At 42.5% G+C, this 17,556-nt stretch overlaps 1 protein-coding gene across 1 annotated transcript in view; it reads right to left on the reverse strand.

Moving 5' to 3' along the window:
• Window positions 1-17,556, reverse strand: part of NOX4 (NADPH oxidase 4) — a 176,749-nt gene that overhangs the window by 61,776 nt on the left and 97,417 nt on the right. The window contains 2 exon segments of the mRNA XM_032220101.1: window positions 3,012-3,120; window positions 4,430-4,549. Coding sequence (XP_032075992.1) covers window positions 3,012-3,120; window positions 4,430-4,549 — 229 coding nt within the window.

Below are 17,556 nucleotides of genomic sequence, written 5' to 3' on the forward strand. Positions count from 1 at the left end.
TTTTCGGAAGGCCTGGAGAGAGGTGAGGGTCCGAATCCCTGCGGGGAGTTCATTCCAGAGGGCCAGAGCTGCCACAGAGAAGGCCCTCCCCCGGGTAATAGCCAGGTGGCATTGGCTGGTAGATGGCACCTGGAGGAGGCCAACCCTGTGAGATCTAATGGGTCTGTGGGAGGTAATTGGCAGCAGGCGGTCTCTCAAGTACCCAGATCCAATACCATGAAGGGCTTTATAAGTTACAACTAGCACCTTGAAGCGTATCCAGAGACTGATTGTGATGAGACTGTGGGAAGGAAGAGGTATGGATCTTCTCCATACGATCCACCTCTCCGCCAAAGTTGAGCCATTGGGCAGCTGTCTGAAAGGAGCCAAAAATCAAGAACCAAGTGTCCAAAACAATATTAAAGGGATGGAACCAGGAATCATACCTAAAAAGAACATAGCCACACAAAAGGACTAGGAATACATTCCTGGAACAAATTCTATCTCGGTCTCTGTTCAGCCCATCCTGAACAGATCAAAAGCTAGCTTTCAAGAGTTCCAAGATACAGAGTTGGCCCGCCAGCTGCCAGAGGAGCTGGTGGCAGACTCAGAGAGTGAGCAGGTTGGGGAGGAACATGGGCCACTCCTGGAGTCTGGGGAAGGCTCTGATGAGGACTCTGCATCGGAGGCAGAGATGGGGCCAGGGCCATCCGACAGTTGTCAGTTGCCTATGGAGTCGGAGATCAGTGGGGCAGAAGAACAGCTGAAGCCTGTTCCCAGTGTGCGCATGCACAGAGCTCTCAGGAGAAGGGAATAGCTGAAGAACAAAGATTGACTCAGGAGTAAAAGCACAGGTGAACAGTGAATGGCCCAGTGGTAGGATTCAAATAATTTAACAACCGGTTCTCTGCCCTAATGATCATCTGGGTAGGTGGGGCTCAGTGGTCATGTGACTGGATGGGCATGGCCAACTCAAGGTCATTCAGGTCAATGGGCGCTTCGCCTTAGCTGTTACAATGTAATAAGGGTTAACCGGAGAGGCAGTTTCTATAAGCAGGTCACTAAAGATTAGGCTAGAAACAACACTAGAATGTTTCCTTCCTGCCTTCCTTACAGGATTAGCCCTGTAAAGTGGAAAAAAACAAAAGGAGATTTCTTCCAACAATCGGTTCTCTGAACTACTTAGAAAGTTACCAACCGGTTCTCCCAAATAGGTGCGAACTGGCGGAATCCCACCACTGGAATGGCCCCTCCCATAGGGAATAAAGAGGAGCAACAGGGGAATGGAATTTGCAGGAGACTATTAGTTCAATTCATTAGAGTGAAGATCTCTTCCTGACTTCTTGCCAAGTATTGTCTTCTACAGCGTGGCGTTTGGAAGATATCGGCCTGGCAGCTTTCCAAGCCTGATAAAGGTCTGTAGTTGTGAAAACTCATGAAAGACTGTTGGCTGGGACTTTGCTGGAGAGGAATTCCCTTTAAGCTAAATAAAAGAGGTTTTATCAGGACGAGGAGTCGGCTTCACGATTTTGGGAAGCCTAGATCAGAACAAATATAAACTGAGATCCCACTGCATTTTTAACCACTATAATTAAAAACACAAAATGCTAAGTGTAATGCAGTATTTAGGGTCAACTTTAGTTAAATTTTGATTGGCTTGGGGAGGCTGAGTACGTTATGGAGACACAGCCCACTTGGTTCAGAATACTGTGCAGATGAAACATGCCAATTCGAAAAGTTAACAGAACGTAGTCCATCCCTGATATCTGACCACCAGTTCTAAGACAATCGTCAATTATTTTTATTATGGCACTATGGGGAAGTCAAGAACAGTAACTGTGAGAGGGACCTTGGAGTCCTAGTGAATATGAGGCAGCTGCCAAGGAAGCTGATACAATCCTGGGTGGTATAAACAGAGACATAGAATCAAAATCAGTATTAGTACCAATGTATAAATCCTTAGTAAGGCAACCCCTGGAATACTGCATCCCGCTTTGGTCACCAGATTAAGAAAAAAAAAAATGTTGAGACTTTGGAAAAAGTGCAAAGAAGAGCAACGAAGACAATTAATACAATACAATACAATACAATACAATAGCAGAGTTGGAAGGGACCTTGGAGGTCTTCTAGTCCAACCCCCTGTCTAGGCAGAAAACCCTATACCGTTTCAGACAAATGGTTATCCAACATCCAACAGGGCCTAGAGACAAAAATATATGAAGAACGGTTGCAGGATTTGGGTTTGGCTAGTCCAGAGGAAAGAAGGACTGGCGGGGGGGGGGACGGGGGACATGATAGTGGTATTCCAGTATTTGAGGGGCTGCCATAAAGAAAAGGGGGTCAACTTATTTTCCAAAGCACCCGAAGGCAAGACAGGAAACAATGGATGGAAATTAATCGAGGAGAGAAGCAACGTGGGATTAAAGAGAAATTTCCTCACAGCCAGGACAATGAACCAGTGGAACAGCTTGCCTCCAGAAATGGGTGCTCCATCACTGGAGGGTTTTAAGAAGAGACTGGACAGTCACTTGTGTGAGATGGTAGAGGTCTGTGATGGTGAACCTATGGCACGCATGCAAGCCATCCCCCAGCTCAGCTCCACTGCACATGCGTGCACATCTCCTGTGGGCCAGCTGTTTTTTGAGTCTCTTCCATGTATGTGGGAGGTGCACATGCATGCGTGGGGGGGCCACATACTCATGTGCAGGGGAGAGTGTGGGGTATGTGCGCCCCCTACCGCAGCCCATGTTTGGTCCCAGGAGGCTTCAGAGAGGCCTGCTAGGCCAAAACAGGGTGTGTGTGTGTGTGTGACACACGGATGTGCAAGGGAGCCTGGGGGGGAGTACACATGTGTAGGGGGAGCACGTATGTGTGGGACGCATTGCATTATGGGTGTGGACACGCACAATTTCGGCATGCGAGGAGAAAAAGATTAGCCATCACTGGTAAAGGTTCTACTGCTTGAGCAGGGGGCTGGACTAGACAACCTCCAAGGCCCCTTCCAGCTCTATTCTGACTCACTTACTCTTTACCTTGCTATGCAATTTGCAGAGTAGATCCGCAAACCAGTGGAAGGACAAGATGTCTCTGCACACCCAAATGAAGTAAAGCCTCCTGAGTTTGTAGTGGCTCCAGTCATCCCTTCACACACGAACCACGTTTTTTGGGAGGGAGGGAGGAGGCAATAAGAAATCAATAGTTCAAAATCAAGCAGCAATTTAATAGCATTAGCACTTAAGACTTATATACCACCCAATAGTACTTTACAGCACTCACTGGACAGTTTACAATGTCTGCCTATTGCCCCCAACAATGTGGGTCTTCTTTTTACCAACCTCAGAAGGATGGAAGGCTGAGTCAACCTTGATCCTCTCATGATTGAATTGAATTGAATTGAATTGATTGCACTTATATGCCACCCTTTTCCCCGAATCTGTTACCCAGCCTAGGTATCTGTAAAGAATCTGTTAGATTCCGTGAGATCTTCTGGACTAGAAGACCTCCAAGGTCCCTTTCAGCTTTATTCTATTCTATTCTATTCCATTCCATATTTTCTATTCTATTCTATTCTATTCTAGTCCATTCCATTCCATTCAATCCTATTCTATCCTATTCTCAGAAGTATCTTCTACTTAATCCTTAGTAGAATTCCTGAGTTCTTATGGTGGTACTTAGAATTCCTAAGTACTTGGTAGAATTCCCAATTGTACTTAGGAATTGCCTCTTCTACAGGTAGATGCAGCTCCTACTTTGCTAACATCTCTGAAGTGGTGCCCTCGGTTTGAGCTATGTAGGGGATGTTACAATAGTTTGCATCTTACATTTATTGCACTAACTTTCATTTTTATTATTCAGCGCCCAGATCTTTTTGGGCTTCAGGCTGGCCAGAAAGGCAGTGAATAGATACAAATGAATACTTCAGGTTTACTACAAGAATTGCTCTTGCAGATAGCAGCAAATCAGATAAAGCTTGAATAAAATCACTTGGTTACCCATCTATGTATTTCTATCCATATATGTGCAGTTCTAGTTTGTTATGCTGACTAGTATGGTAGGGGAAGCTGCTGGCAATAGAGTTTACTGCCACGGAAAATTGCAAGATAAAATTGTTTGGTGAACAATTTACACCTCCCTTCACCCCTTTCCTTCCTTCTGTTTTATTTTCCCACAGTGGAAACTCAAGTTTTCAAGTCATTCAGTGGGGACAGCTGGAGTTTGTTGCGAATGCCCCTGCTTGATGGGGTCATGCCAACTGGATCTCCCCTGCATCAAGATTTCAAATTCCTCCACAGATTTAATATCCCCGATCTGCATATGTTGCTGAATAGAAATCATGAGTTTTGAAATTCCAGGAGGAATCTCGTTACTGCAAAATGTATTTGGTAGAAGACTCTGGGTCAATCTTGGGGTGACATGGGGGGGGGACTTTAATGCGATGAAGCTTACATACAGCAGGGTATTGAAGATAGCTGCAAATGGAGTTACTCCGATGCCTCCGGCTATGCACAGGCTGACTTCATAATGGAAAGATTCTTCAAAAGGACTCCCAAAGGGACCATCTACACACAGCCTAGAGGAGAAAGGAGGAACATTTTAAAGAATCAGTTAGCACAGCTCTTAGATAGATAGATAGATAGATAGATAGATAGATAGATGGATGGATGGATGGATGGATGGATGGATGGATGGATGGATGGATGGATGGATGGATGGATAGATAGATAGATAGATAGATAGATAGATAGATAGATAGATAGATAGATAGATAGATGGATGATGGATGGATAATAGATAGATAGATGGAGGGATGGAGGGATGGATGGATGATAGATAATAGATGGATGGATAGATGATAGCTAGATAGATGATAGATGATAGATGATAGATAGATAGATAGATGGATGGATGGATGGATGGATGGATGGATGGATGGATGGATGGATGGATAGATAGATAGATGATGGATGGATGATAGATAATAGATGGATGGATAGATGATAGATAGATGATGGATGATAGATATTAGATGGTAGATAGATATATAGATAGATAGCTAGATTGATTGATTGATTGATTGATTGATTTAGATAATATAGATTAGATATACTTTAAAGGTAAAGGTAAAGGTTCCCCTCGTATATATGTGTTAGTCGTTCCCAACTCTAGGGGGCGGTGCTCATCTCCATTTCAAAGCTGAAGAGCCAGCGCTGTCCGAAGACGTCTCCATGGTCATGTGGCCGGCATGACTAAATGCCAAAGGCACATGGAACGCTGGTACCTTCCCACCAAAGGTGGTTCCTATTTTTCTACTTGCATTTTTACATGCTTTTGAACTGCTAGGTTGGCAGAAGCTGGGACGAGTAATGGGAGCTCACTCTGTCATTCTGCTCTAGGGATTTGAACCGCTGAACTGACGACCTTTCTGATCGACAAGCTCAGTGTCTTAGCCATTGAGCCACCACATCCCTAGATATATTTTATAGATATATATAGGGATTCGAACTGCCAACCTTTCTGATCGATAAGCTCAGCGTCTTAGCCATTGAGCCACGCATCTCTAGATATATTTTAGATATAGATATATAGATATAGATATCTCAAAAGGCCAAGAGATGAGCAGCACCAATGAAATTTATCCATCAATCTACTGATAAATTTATAATTTACATATTATTTCTATTTTATATGCAGGTAGTCCTTGACTGGAATAACTTATGATCATGTTTCATGCTTACAACTGTCCATGATCATGTGATCAAAATTCAGAAGCTTGGCAACTGACTCATATTTATGACGGTTGCAGAGTCTCTTGCTTACCAACCAAAATGTTGGCTCAGAAACTCTGGCATTTGAAGCACACAAGTCTTAAAGTTGTCAAGTTACAAGACCCTTGCACCCCTAACCCTTTAGAAAAAAACCCCAGGGGTGTTCAAACTTGACAGCTTTGTGGACTTCAACTCCCAGAATTCCTCCTCCAGTCATGTTGGCTCAGGAACTCTGGCATTGAAGTGTGCAAGTCTTAAAGCTGTCAAGTTACAAGACCCTTGCACCCCTAACCCTTTCGGGGGGAAAAACCCAGGGGTGTTCAAACTTGACAGATTTAAGACTTGTGGACTTCAACTCCCAGAATTCCTCCTCTCGCTCTTCATCTTGATGATGTGTGGATGGGCGGGGAGAGGGAGCTGGAATTGGTTCCAAATGGCACTGTAGATTTGTGGAACCTCTTCTATAGAAGAGCTTAGAAGTGGCAGGAACCCACCCCTGTGTTGTCCCCAAAACTGGATGTCGAAGCAGATAAGTCACCAGACACAAGGTGCGATATAGAATTATACTTTTATTTTGGTACCAAGATATAAGGATCCCGGTTTGAAAAGCTAACCAAGGGCTAAGATTAGGCTCTTACACAGTTTTAATAAGGGATGGTCTCATTCAACTTTTTGCCCTTCCCCTAATAATGCATGCATAACAGATAATATTGATTGGTTATTTGGATTTCAGCCCCCTTAAATCCTTACACTTGTTATGTTAAATAGCTAAATGTCACATCACCTGTTTTTCATCCCAGGTCACAGGTATCTTGCAAATGTGCCAGCTATATGGGTTTTGGGGTTTTTCTTATAAGTGAGCTATTCTTGTTCCTAATATCCTGGCTAGTGGTTTTAAGGTGCTAACTTCTGTCTCACTGTTAATGTGCAGCCCCCCCTTCCTATTGCAGAGCAGAATAAAAGAACAAACGGTTTTATCTGATGCAGCTCCCCTGCGACCCCCCCCCCTCCATCCGCAGAGAAAAGTAATAGCAGTTTAAAACTTTTATCTGCGGCAGCAACCTCTGCAGTGAGAGCAGTGGTGGGATTCAAATAATTTAGCAACCGGTTCTCTGCCCTGATGACCAGCTGGGTAGGCGGGGCTCGGTGGTCATGTGACTGGGTGGGCGTGGCCAACTCAACGTCACTCAGGTTGATGGGCGTTTCACCTTAGCTGTTCCAATGTAATAAGGGTTAAGAGGAGAGGCAGTTTCTGTAAGCAGGGCAATAAAGATTAGGCTAGAAACAACACCGGAATATTTCCTTCCTGCCTTCCTTACAGGATTAGCCCTGTAAAGTGGAAAAAAACAAAAGGAGATTTCTTCCAACAACCGGTTCTCCGAACTGCTTGGAAAGTTAACAACTGGTTATCCCGAATAGGTTCGAACTGGCTGAATCCTACCACTGATTGAGAGCAAAGCTCTTAATTGTCAAGGCAAAGAAATGAAGACAAGAGGAAATGTTTTTATCAGAATTCATATTCCTCACTCTCATGTCCATTCCATCCACACCTGGGTCCTGTCTTCCTCTGATCCCAAGGGCCTCATCTGGACATACATTCCATCATCTGATCCTTCATTCCCCCCCCTCGAGGACCTTGAGAAGGCCTACTTCCCAAAGGACCTCCTAAGACTACCCCACCCCTGTGAATTTATCCAAGCCCATTTTTAGAAAGGGTTGCTTGAATGGGGATGAAACCCAAATGAAATGATTTAAGACTTCTTGCCTGGAAACCAGAACGCGAACGGCCCCCAAGCATAGTTTTGCACATCTTGCAATTGTTTGGCATTTAACAATGCTTCGATATTCATGAAATTTCCAAAGTGCTCTACTGTAAGAGGTTGTCATGGCTGAGAGAAAACCAAGGCCGCGGCCTCCTTTGTTTCAGAATACAGACATTTAAAACCACGACAAAGGGATTAGAACTGTAATCATTTTAGCAAAGTCGTTCAAATAAGAGCGGGTTTTTTTTAAAAAAAAAATGCATTAAAAGGCCCTTGAGAGCCGTTAATTACACAAGCATTTAAAAACTCCAGAGAAATAGCAGGCTCTGCTAACTGAGGAGTAAAAAGGAAGAAAAAAGGGACAGAATTGTGAAGCAAAAGAAAAACTTTCCAAGGTGATATTAACTTCTTTCAATGACTTTATAAGTAAGTCTTCGCTTCGCGATTGTTCAAAGTTACAGCAGCCATGGAAAAGGTGCATTTTGGCCTGTAAATCACTTCCAACTGTCCAGTGGTGGGTTTCAAAAAATTTTTTGAACCTACTCTGTGGGTGTGGCCTCCTTTGTGGGAGTGGCTTGCCACCCATGTGACCTGGTGGCAGTGGCTTGCCGGCCATGTGTTCTCTCTCTCTCTCTCTCTCTCTCTCTCTTTCCTTCCTTTTGTCTGTGTCTGTGTCTGTCTCTATCTCTGTCTCTCTGTCTCTCTGTCTCTCCCTTTCCTTCCTTTTGTCTCTCTGTCCCTTTTTCCTTTTTTTCTTTCATCTCTCTCTCACTTTTTCTTTCTTTTTTCTTTTTTTCTTTTTTTCTTTCTTCCTTTCATTATCTTTCTCTGTCTCTGTCTCTATCTCTGTCTCTGTCTCTATCTCTGTCTCTGTCTCTCTGTGTGTGTGTGTGTCAGTGGTGGGTTTCAAAAAAATTTGGAACCTCTTTTGTAGGTGTGGCCTGCTTTCTGGTGGAACCTCTTCTAACCGGTTCGGTAAATTTGACGAACCAGTTCTACCGAACTGGTGCGAACTGATAGGAACCCACCTCTGCAACTGTCACAGAATGTCATCATATTCTACAGTGCAGTCATGGGATACAGTGCAGAAGTGGTATTCAGCAGGTTCTGACAAGTTCTGGAGAACCAGTGGCGGAAATTTTGAGTGGTTTGGAAAATCGGTAAATACCACCTCTGATGGTCCCCGCCCCCATCCATTCTCTGTGGTCATGTGGACGGCATGATAAATGCTGAAGGTGCATGGAATGCTGTTGCCTTCCCACCAAAGGTGGTTCCTATTTTTCTACTTTCCTTTTTTACATGCTTTCGAACTGCTAGGTTGGCAGAAGCTGGGATAAGTAATGGGATCTCACTCCGTTATGCGGCAGGGATTCAAACCGCCGAACTGCCAACTTTTCTGATCGACAAGCTTAGTGTCTTAGCCACTGAGCCACCGCATCCCTTTCCAGTACATTAGGAACAATTATTTCAAAAGACATATCAATTTTACACTGGAAAATGGGTGCATGTTTCAAAACAAGCGGATTGAAGTATATATTACTGTCCTTTTTAAAAAAAAAGAAATATGAAGTTTGATGAGTTGAACATGGTGTATATACCAAATGAGATGCTGAGAGAAACCAATAACTCATATATTCATCTTTCCCATTATTATAATCCAAACCTGACATTCAATCATCCTTATCAAAGGTTACCATAATCTTCCCAATCCACTTCTAGAATTTCCTTCCTTATTGATAGTTGTCAATCTACTCTATCAATCATGTCTCTTTGGAAGGCATGAAATAATCTACCATGCATCCTGGAGATACATTGGCCGCTATAGAAGACAAGAAACTGGACAGGAAAGCTTTAATCTAATTCATCAGGGCTATCTTACATTCCTTAGAAATCCAATTAGCTTCCTGTGTCTCTTGTTATCACTAGGATTTTACTGAGTGTCAGTGAAGTGTCCTTTTCTTTGCTCTAGTTACACAGCACTGAACATCACTTTGAAGGGAAAAGACTAGTCTATTTTTCACTCTTCTATCTTCCAAATATCAAGACAGCCTTCAACACTGACCAAAAAATAGCCAACATCTTAAGAAACCCCAAAGACAAAATCCAGCTAGAAAACCAAGGAGTCTACGAAATACCATGCAAAATCTGCCCTGCAACATACATAGGACAAACTAATAGGAGAATAAATGCATGCATCACAGAACACAAGAACACAGTAAGTAAGAAAGAAAAATCTTTCTCCCTTTTCCAACACCTTAAAGCTTCAGAATATGAAATTGATTTTGAAGGAACCAAATTAATCTCAAAAACTGAACACTTCAACAAGAGAATAATTATGGAAGCTATCAAAATAGAGAAACACCTCCACAACATGAATAAACGTGACGATACCTCCTGCCTACCAGACATCTGGAAACCAGTCCTAGTCAACAAACGAGCCCCACCCACCACCCAGGCCGTTACAACACTAAACAACAACGGACACACAGCCAGCACCAATCAGCACCAATCTACCAATCATGATACAGCCGCACATCAAATCAATCCACTTGCTGAAATGGGGCCAGCACTCCACACACCCACACCAAGGTTTGTAGAGGGATGGCAGCTCTGATCATGCTTTAAACCCAAAACACCAGCCAGAAGATGGGGAGTGAGACCTCGCCGAAATGTTGCCAAGACTATATATATATATATATATATATATATATATATATATGTATGTATGTATGTATGTATGTATGTATGTATGTATGTATGTATGTATGTTATATTTGTGCTGATAAATAAATAAAGGAGGAAATAAATTATTTATTTATCAGCACAAATATAACAAATGTAACAAAAAGGCAACAGTAAAAAATATTGGGTTTCTGTCTGGATGGTCTCTTGTGACGAGCCGAAGGATAGAGAATGGAAGTGTGATCTTCCTCCCATATTTGGGCATACCAGGGGTTGTGACTTTAAATAAATATATATATATATATATATATATATATATATATATATATATATATATATATATATATATATATATATATATATATATATATATATATATATATATATATATATATATATATATATATATATATATATAAGATTTTTACAACCCCTGGTAAGCCCCAATTATGGGAGGAAGCTAACTGCTTCCATCATCTGTCATTCGGCTCGTCACAAGAGTCCATCACGACAGAAACCCAATATTTTTACTGTTGCCTTTGTTATATTTGTGTTTTTTTTATTTGTGCTGATAAATAAATAAAGGGAGACTAGTATAGATCTATTTCAAGCTATATGGCTAGCTGATGACAGCTAAATAGCTTGAAATAGATCTATACTAGTCTCCCTTTATTTATTTATCAGCACAAATAAAAACACACACACACACACACACACACACACATATATGTGTGTGTGTGTGTGTGTGTGTGTTTATTTGTGCTGATATATATATATATATATATATGGAGGGAGGGAGAGGGAGAGGGGGGAGGGGGAGGGAGAGAGTGGGGGACAGCAGCTCCGATCACACTTTGCTCATACAGGCACGAGGCCGAAGACACCAGCCTGAAGATGATGAGTGGGACTTCGTCAAAACGTCGCCAACATACTATCAATCTTACACAGGAAAAGATCCGAATGCACGAAAACCTGCGTTTGTATATGTGTGTACACACACACACACACACACACACACACACACACACACACACACACACACATATATATATATATATATATATATATATATATATATATATATATATATATATATATATGCTCTCTGTGTGTGTGCGTGTATTTTCCAGCATAACTCTGGAACGCCTCAAGCAATTTCAGCCAAGTGTGGGGTACACAGATTACTTACACTCTGGAAACAAATCCCGTGGGGGTAAGACACCCGTAAAAACCCTTGCGGTGTGTGTTTTGTTAAGATACAGCCTGTTGTGCCTTAAAATGGCTTCTACTGTACTGCCTTAAAATGGCTTCTACTGTACAGCGCTGTGGAGTTCCCATGGTAATGGCTTCACAGTACTCCACAAGAGGGTTCCCTCTGGTAAGGGGAAAAACCCAACATTAGAAATATTCTAGGAAATATTAACGCAGAATATTTCCCCTAAAAGAGAAATAAAAATCTTAAAGGAAACAGAAACTCTGAGTCAACTCCCTGTTCCCAGGAGATATTTTGGTGCCAGCCTATCTACAAGACAAAAGACCTTCCCCCTCAGGACATAATAGGATTAGCGGTCTACCCATTTAAGCAGCAGAGCTCACCACATGGCACTTGGGAATATTACATCAGCCCAAGGTTCAATCAAACTTGATTCAGACAAAGATGACTCCACATGGGAGTCTGACAACAACCAATAGAATAGATTTCTTGAACAGGAACAGGAAGCTCAAGGGCAAAGCCCAAGGGAGGGTATAAATACCCCTTTCTCTAAAACCCATGTGATCAGTTGTCCAGGACCTAAAACCTACGTGGTCCTGTTCACCCAAAAAACCATCTTTCCAATCAGCTTCCATGTTTCCAGTGTCTCCCCACTTGGAACTGAACTCAGATGGACATTTCTTCCAAGAAGGTTATAAATCTTACTTCTTTGGAAATTTGTTAGTATGGAATGAAAGTTTTAATAAACAGTCCAGAATATAACCCAATGGGATTAAATTGCTTGATGACAAAACAAAACTGAAAGAAATATATTTTAGAGACCGTGTTTTTTCAATCTTGGCAGCTTTAAGACGTGTGGACTTCAACTCCCAGAATTCCCCAGCCAGCAAGGGTTCACAGGTCTTAACAGCAAGGCTGGCTGGGGAATTCTGGGAGTTGAAGTTCACACTTGCCTTAAAGACTCCAAGGTTGAGAAACACTGTTGATCATCGTGTGGTTTTATTTAATCCACATGCATGAGGACAAAGCTTCTCTGGAGACAAATTACAAATTTTCCTCTTTTGGAACATGGCTGTCAGGTTTTCGAAAGTTGCCCTAATTATAACAGACATGCCAATGCTTTATGAGTTGACAATGGCATTCATAATCTCTTATCTTTTCTTGGAACAGAACTGGCCTTTCTGTAAAATATTTTTCTTATTTTAAATTTGGGAAGAATGAATGCAACATGTTTTATGGCTCACCTCTGGTAGTTGATTTTTTTTTTAACTTGGTCTTTTCATCACTAATATTAGCCTTTTGAACGGCTTGTTCTCACTTCATAATTCTGGAACTTTTAAAATGTATAGCTGCCAACTGCTTTGGGTTTGATTGTCAGGTGTGCAACAGTGATGACGAAACTGTTCAATTAATTAATAATTTGAGTTATTTGTACCCCGTCTCCTCTTTTAACAAAGTAACAGAATTGGAAGGGACCGTGGAGACCTTATACTATTTTAGACAAATGGTTCTCCAATCCAGTGGTGGGATTCAAATTTTTTTACTACTGGTTCTGTGGGTGTGGCTTGGTGGGCGTGGTGGGCATGGCAGGGGAAGTATATAGTAAAATCTCCATTTCCTCCCCACTACAGGGGAAGGTTACTGCAAAATCCCCATTTCCTCCCAATCAGCTGAGATTTGGAAGGCAGAGAATAGATGGGGGCAGGGCCAGTCAGAGGTGGCATTTGCCGGTTCTCCGAACTACTCAAAATTTCCTCTACGGTTCTCCAGAACTGGTTAGAACCTGCTGAATGACACCTCTGGTCCAATCTCTTCTTAAAAACCTCCAGTGTTGGAGCACCCACAACCTCTGAAGGGAAGTTGTTCTATTGATTAATTGTTCTAACTGTCAGAAAATGTCTCCTTAGTTCTGCTTCTCTCCTTAATTAGTTTCCGTCTATTGCTTCTTGTCCTGCCTTCAGGTGCTTTGGAGAATAGGCAGGTCCCTTCTTCTTTGTGGAAGCCTCTTAGGTATTGGAACGCCGGTGTCACGTCACCCCTCGTTCTTCTTTTCGTTAAACTAGACATACCCAATTTCTACAACTGCTCTTCGTATGTTTTAGCCTTCGGTGCCCCAATCATCTTTTGCAAACACCGACAGACTCAAATATGGAATTTATCCAGTTTTCTTGCATTTCCGTTGCACTGAAATTTCCATCAGAAGTTCAGTGCCCCAATAGATGTAGCAAGCAATGTCCGGCTTGTTTTATCATGCGCTAACAAAGCGAGGTCAGCTCATAGGGCAGCTTATAATGATTACTACGCAGTGAAAAATGTTCCCAGCGTCTCTACCAAAAGTTTTCTTCCTCCGCTCTTTAGGTGAAGCGAAACCAAGGCCAGAGGTCAGCTATTATCTCTCAACCCCTGATGACTTTGCTCTTTGTTAGGATACAAAAGACTGTTGAAAAAAATGTGTGTGCCATTTTTTTGTTTTTAATCTCCTTAGAGAGCAAAGCCTAGCATTCAAGTACAGTTGAAGCTACCCCATTTTCCGAAAAGTTTGCAAAGTGGGGAAAAGCTCTGAGGGAGCAAACAGTACAGATGGTCCTCGGCTTACGACAGTTTGTTTAGTGACCGTTGGAAGTTGCAAAGGCAGTGGGAAAAAATGATTTCCACACTAACGACCTATTGTAGCATCTCCCTGGTCACATGATCAACATTCAGATGGACATTGCTTGCTACATCTATTGGGGCAAGTGACTCATACTTATGATGGTTGCAGTACCCCGGGGTCATAGGATCAAATTTCGCAGTCTTCAGACAAGCAGAGTCAATGGGAAAGTTGGATTCGCTTAATAACCATGTTGCTAACTTAAGAGCTGCAGTGATTCACTTAACAACTGTGACAAGAAAGGTTTGTAAACTGGGGGCAAAACCCAATTAGCAACTGTCTCGCTTAGTGACAGAAATGTTGGGCTTGATTATGGTCGACTTGTAGTCGGCCAAGTGTTTAGACTGGATTTGGCTTTTTTGTCCACTTCATGAGTTCTTCCCAAGAGCCTGGGAAAGGAAGAGATGGCCGTTGATTCTACTGAAGGTATTGTCACAGAATGAAAACCATTCTGAGTGATTAGAAAGCCATTCCGAAGGAAGACCACACTTAGAATATTGCATCCAGTTTTGGTCATCACGATGGAAAAAAGGATGTGGAGACTCTAGAAAGAGTGCAGAGAAGAGCAACAAAGAAGATTAGGGGACTGGAGGCTAAAACATATGAAGAACGGTTGCAGGAACTGGGTATGTCTAGTTTAATGAAAAGAAGGACTAGGGGAGACATGATAGCAGTCTTCCAATATCTCAGGGGTTGCTACAAAGAAGAGGGAGTCAAGCTATTCTCCAAAGCACCTGAGGGCAGGACAAGAAGCAATGAATGGAAATTAATCAAGGAGAGAAACAAGCTAGAATTAAGGAGATATTGCCTGACAACAAGAACAATTAATCAGGAGATAGAATGGAATGGAAGAATAGGATAGAATAGGATAGAATAGCATAGAATAGGATAGAATAAGATAGAATAGGATGCTGGAGAAGACTCCTGCGAGTCCCTTGGACTACAAGGCCATCCAACTGGTCAGTCCTGGAGGAGATCAACCCTGACTGCTCTTTAGAAGACCAGATCCCAAAGATGAAGCTCAAATGCTTTGGCCACCTAATGAGAAGGAAGCATTCCCTGGAGAAAAGCCTCATGCTGGGAAAGATGGAGGGCAAAAGAAGAAGGGGATGAGAGAGCATGAGGTGGCTGGATGGAGTCACTGAAGCAGCTTAAATGGACTCCAGAGAATGGTAGAAGACAGGAAGGCCTGGAAGAATGTTGTCCATAGGGTTGTGATGGGTCGGACACGACTTGATAACTAACAACAGAATAGAAACAGAAAAGTTTAAAATAGAATAGGATAGAATAGAATAGAAATAGAAATAAAAATGAATCGTTGTCACTTTAAATATACCCTAATCAACATACATTAAAATAAAATTTCATTGTATCCAGGTCTCAAAAGAGAACCATTAAACATATACCCACATATGCACACATATATGACACAGAGAAACATCACAATCTAGTTCACGTGTATGCAGTACATGTATATGGCGGGGTGGGGGGAGAATCCTATGGATTTACAAGTTGGATTGCATAAGGAACAAAGCTGTTACAGAATCTAGTACTCCTGCTACAGATACTTTGAAACCTCCCAGAAGGGAGCAGCAGAAACAGAGGCTGTGAAGTAGGTGTGTGTGTGTGTCCTTAACATTGCTTTGAGCTCTAAGCACATAGCACTTATAAGTAACATCCTGAATAATGAGAAGCGAGCTTCCTATAATCTTCTCGGCTGTCCTCACCACTCTCTGTAGGGACCTTCTATCTGAGGCACTGCTGCCACCAAGCCAAACAGTGATGCATTTTGGAACAACTTGCCTCCAGAAATTGTGAGTGTTCCAACACTGGAAGTTTTTAAGAAGAGATTGGACAACCATTTGCCTGAAATGGTGTAGGGCTTCCTGCCTGGTTTGGACTAGAAGACCTCCAAGGTCCCTTCCAACTCTGTTATTCTATTATGATGAAGTCTGTTGCAAACACTCGAGCAGGTATCCCAATCAATCATGCATTGTTACCAGCCAGGTTGCTCACAGTCTGTCACCCTTCCTACTCACACCTGCTATGCTCAAGGCAAGAACATTTTCAACCTGGGAGCACATTGCATCCCCCTCTAACCACATTGATCTCGACATTTTCAGCAAACCTGTGTGATGACCTGGAACAGGTTTGGATCTGAGCTTTACTGGCTGTTCAGCCTCTTTGGCATCTGTCAAGCACGCCTGCCAGCTGTCCAGTTAGCCCGTTCAAAGACCAGAAAAGACTTCTTTTGCTAAGGGACCGATCACTCGATTGCTATCGCTAGAGGTGATCAGTGCTCTGGGGGGGAAAACTTAGAGGGACACAAGAATATTTAATTCACTGATGAAGCAGCTCTTTGATTTCCTTCGCCAAAACAAAAGTTTTTCCTTCCCCTCGTTTCTTTTCTCCTTAAAAAGTGGCTTTCTTTCTCTTTCTTTGTTTTTTCCCCACTTATTCAACGAAACTGAACAGAGGAAAATTTTAAAACGCAATGGCAGTTGCATCCAGGTAGTCCTCGACTTACAACCACAATTGAGCCTAAAGTTTCTGTTCCTAAGAGAGACATTTGTGAATTGAGTTTTCGCCCCCCCCCCCCCCCGAAGTTAAGTGAATCACTGGAGTTGTTAAGTTAGTCACACGGTTCTTAAATGAATCGTTGACTTCCCCATTGACTTTGCTTGTCAGAAGGTCGCAAAAGGGGATCGCGTCACCCTGGGACACAGCGACCGTCATAAATGTGAGCCAGTTGCCAAAGTGTCTGAACTTTGATCACATGGGCAGGGGGATGCTGCAACGGTCGTGTGAAAAATGACCATAAGTCACTTCCCTGCAGTGCCTTTGCAACTTTGGACAGTCATTAAATGAACTGCCGTAAGTCAAGGACTACAGCTGAACTTACAACCATTCGTTCCGTGACCGAAGTTACAATGGCATGGAAAAAAGTGACTTGCACGTTTTTTACGCTTACAACACTTGCAACATTTCCATGGTCCAATATCAAAATTCAGACACTTGGCCACTGACTCATATTTATGACGGTTGCAGTGTCCTGAGTTCATGTGATCATCATGTTCCTTTTTACTTCTTGTCTCTGTTTCCTTTTATCTGAAACATGTGATTCAGAAATTGTGAATTTAGCTGCAGAATTAACTTGCATGAACTTCCCCTGTTTATAAAAGGTAAAGGTTCCCCTCGCACATATGTGCTAGTCATTCCTGACTCTAGGGGGCGGTGCTCATCTCCATTTCAAAGCCGAAGAGCCAGCACTGTCCTAGACATCTCCGTGGTCATGTTGCTGGCATGAATAAACACCAAAGGCATATGGAACACTGTTATATTCCCACTAAGGTAGTGTCTATTTTTCTACTTGCATTTTTACATGCTTTCGAACTGCTAGGTTGGCATAAGCTGGGACAAGTAACAGGAGCTCACTCCATTAGGCGGTGCTAGGGATTCGAACCGCCGACCTTTCTGATCGACAAGCTCAGCGCCTTAGGCACT

The sequence above is a fragment of the Thamnophis elegans genome, chromosome 6, assembly GCF_009769535.1.
Source record: "Thamnophis elegans isolate rThaEle1 chromosome 6, rThaEle1.pri, whole genome shotgun sequence".
Lineage (NCBI taxonomy): Eukaryota > Metazoa > Chordata > Lepidosauria > Squamata > Colubridae > Thamnophis > Thamnophis elegans.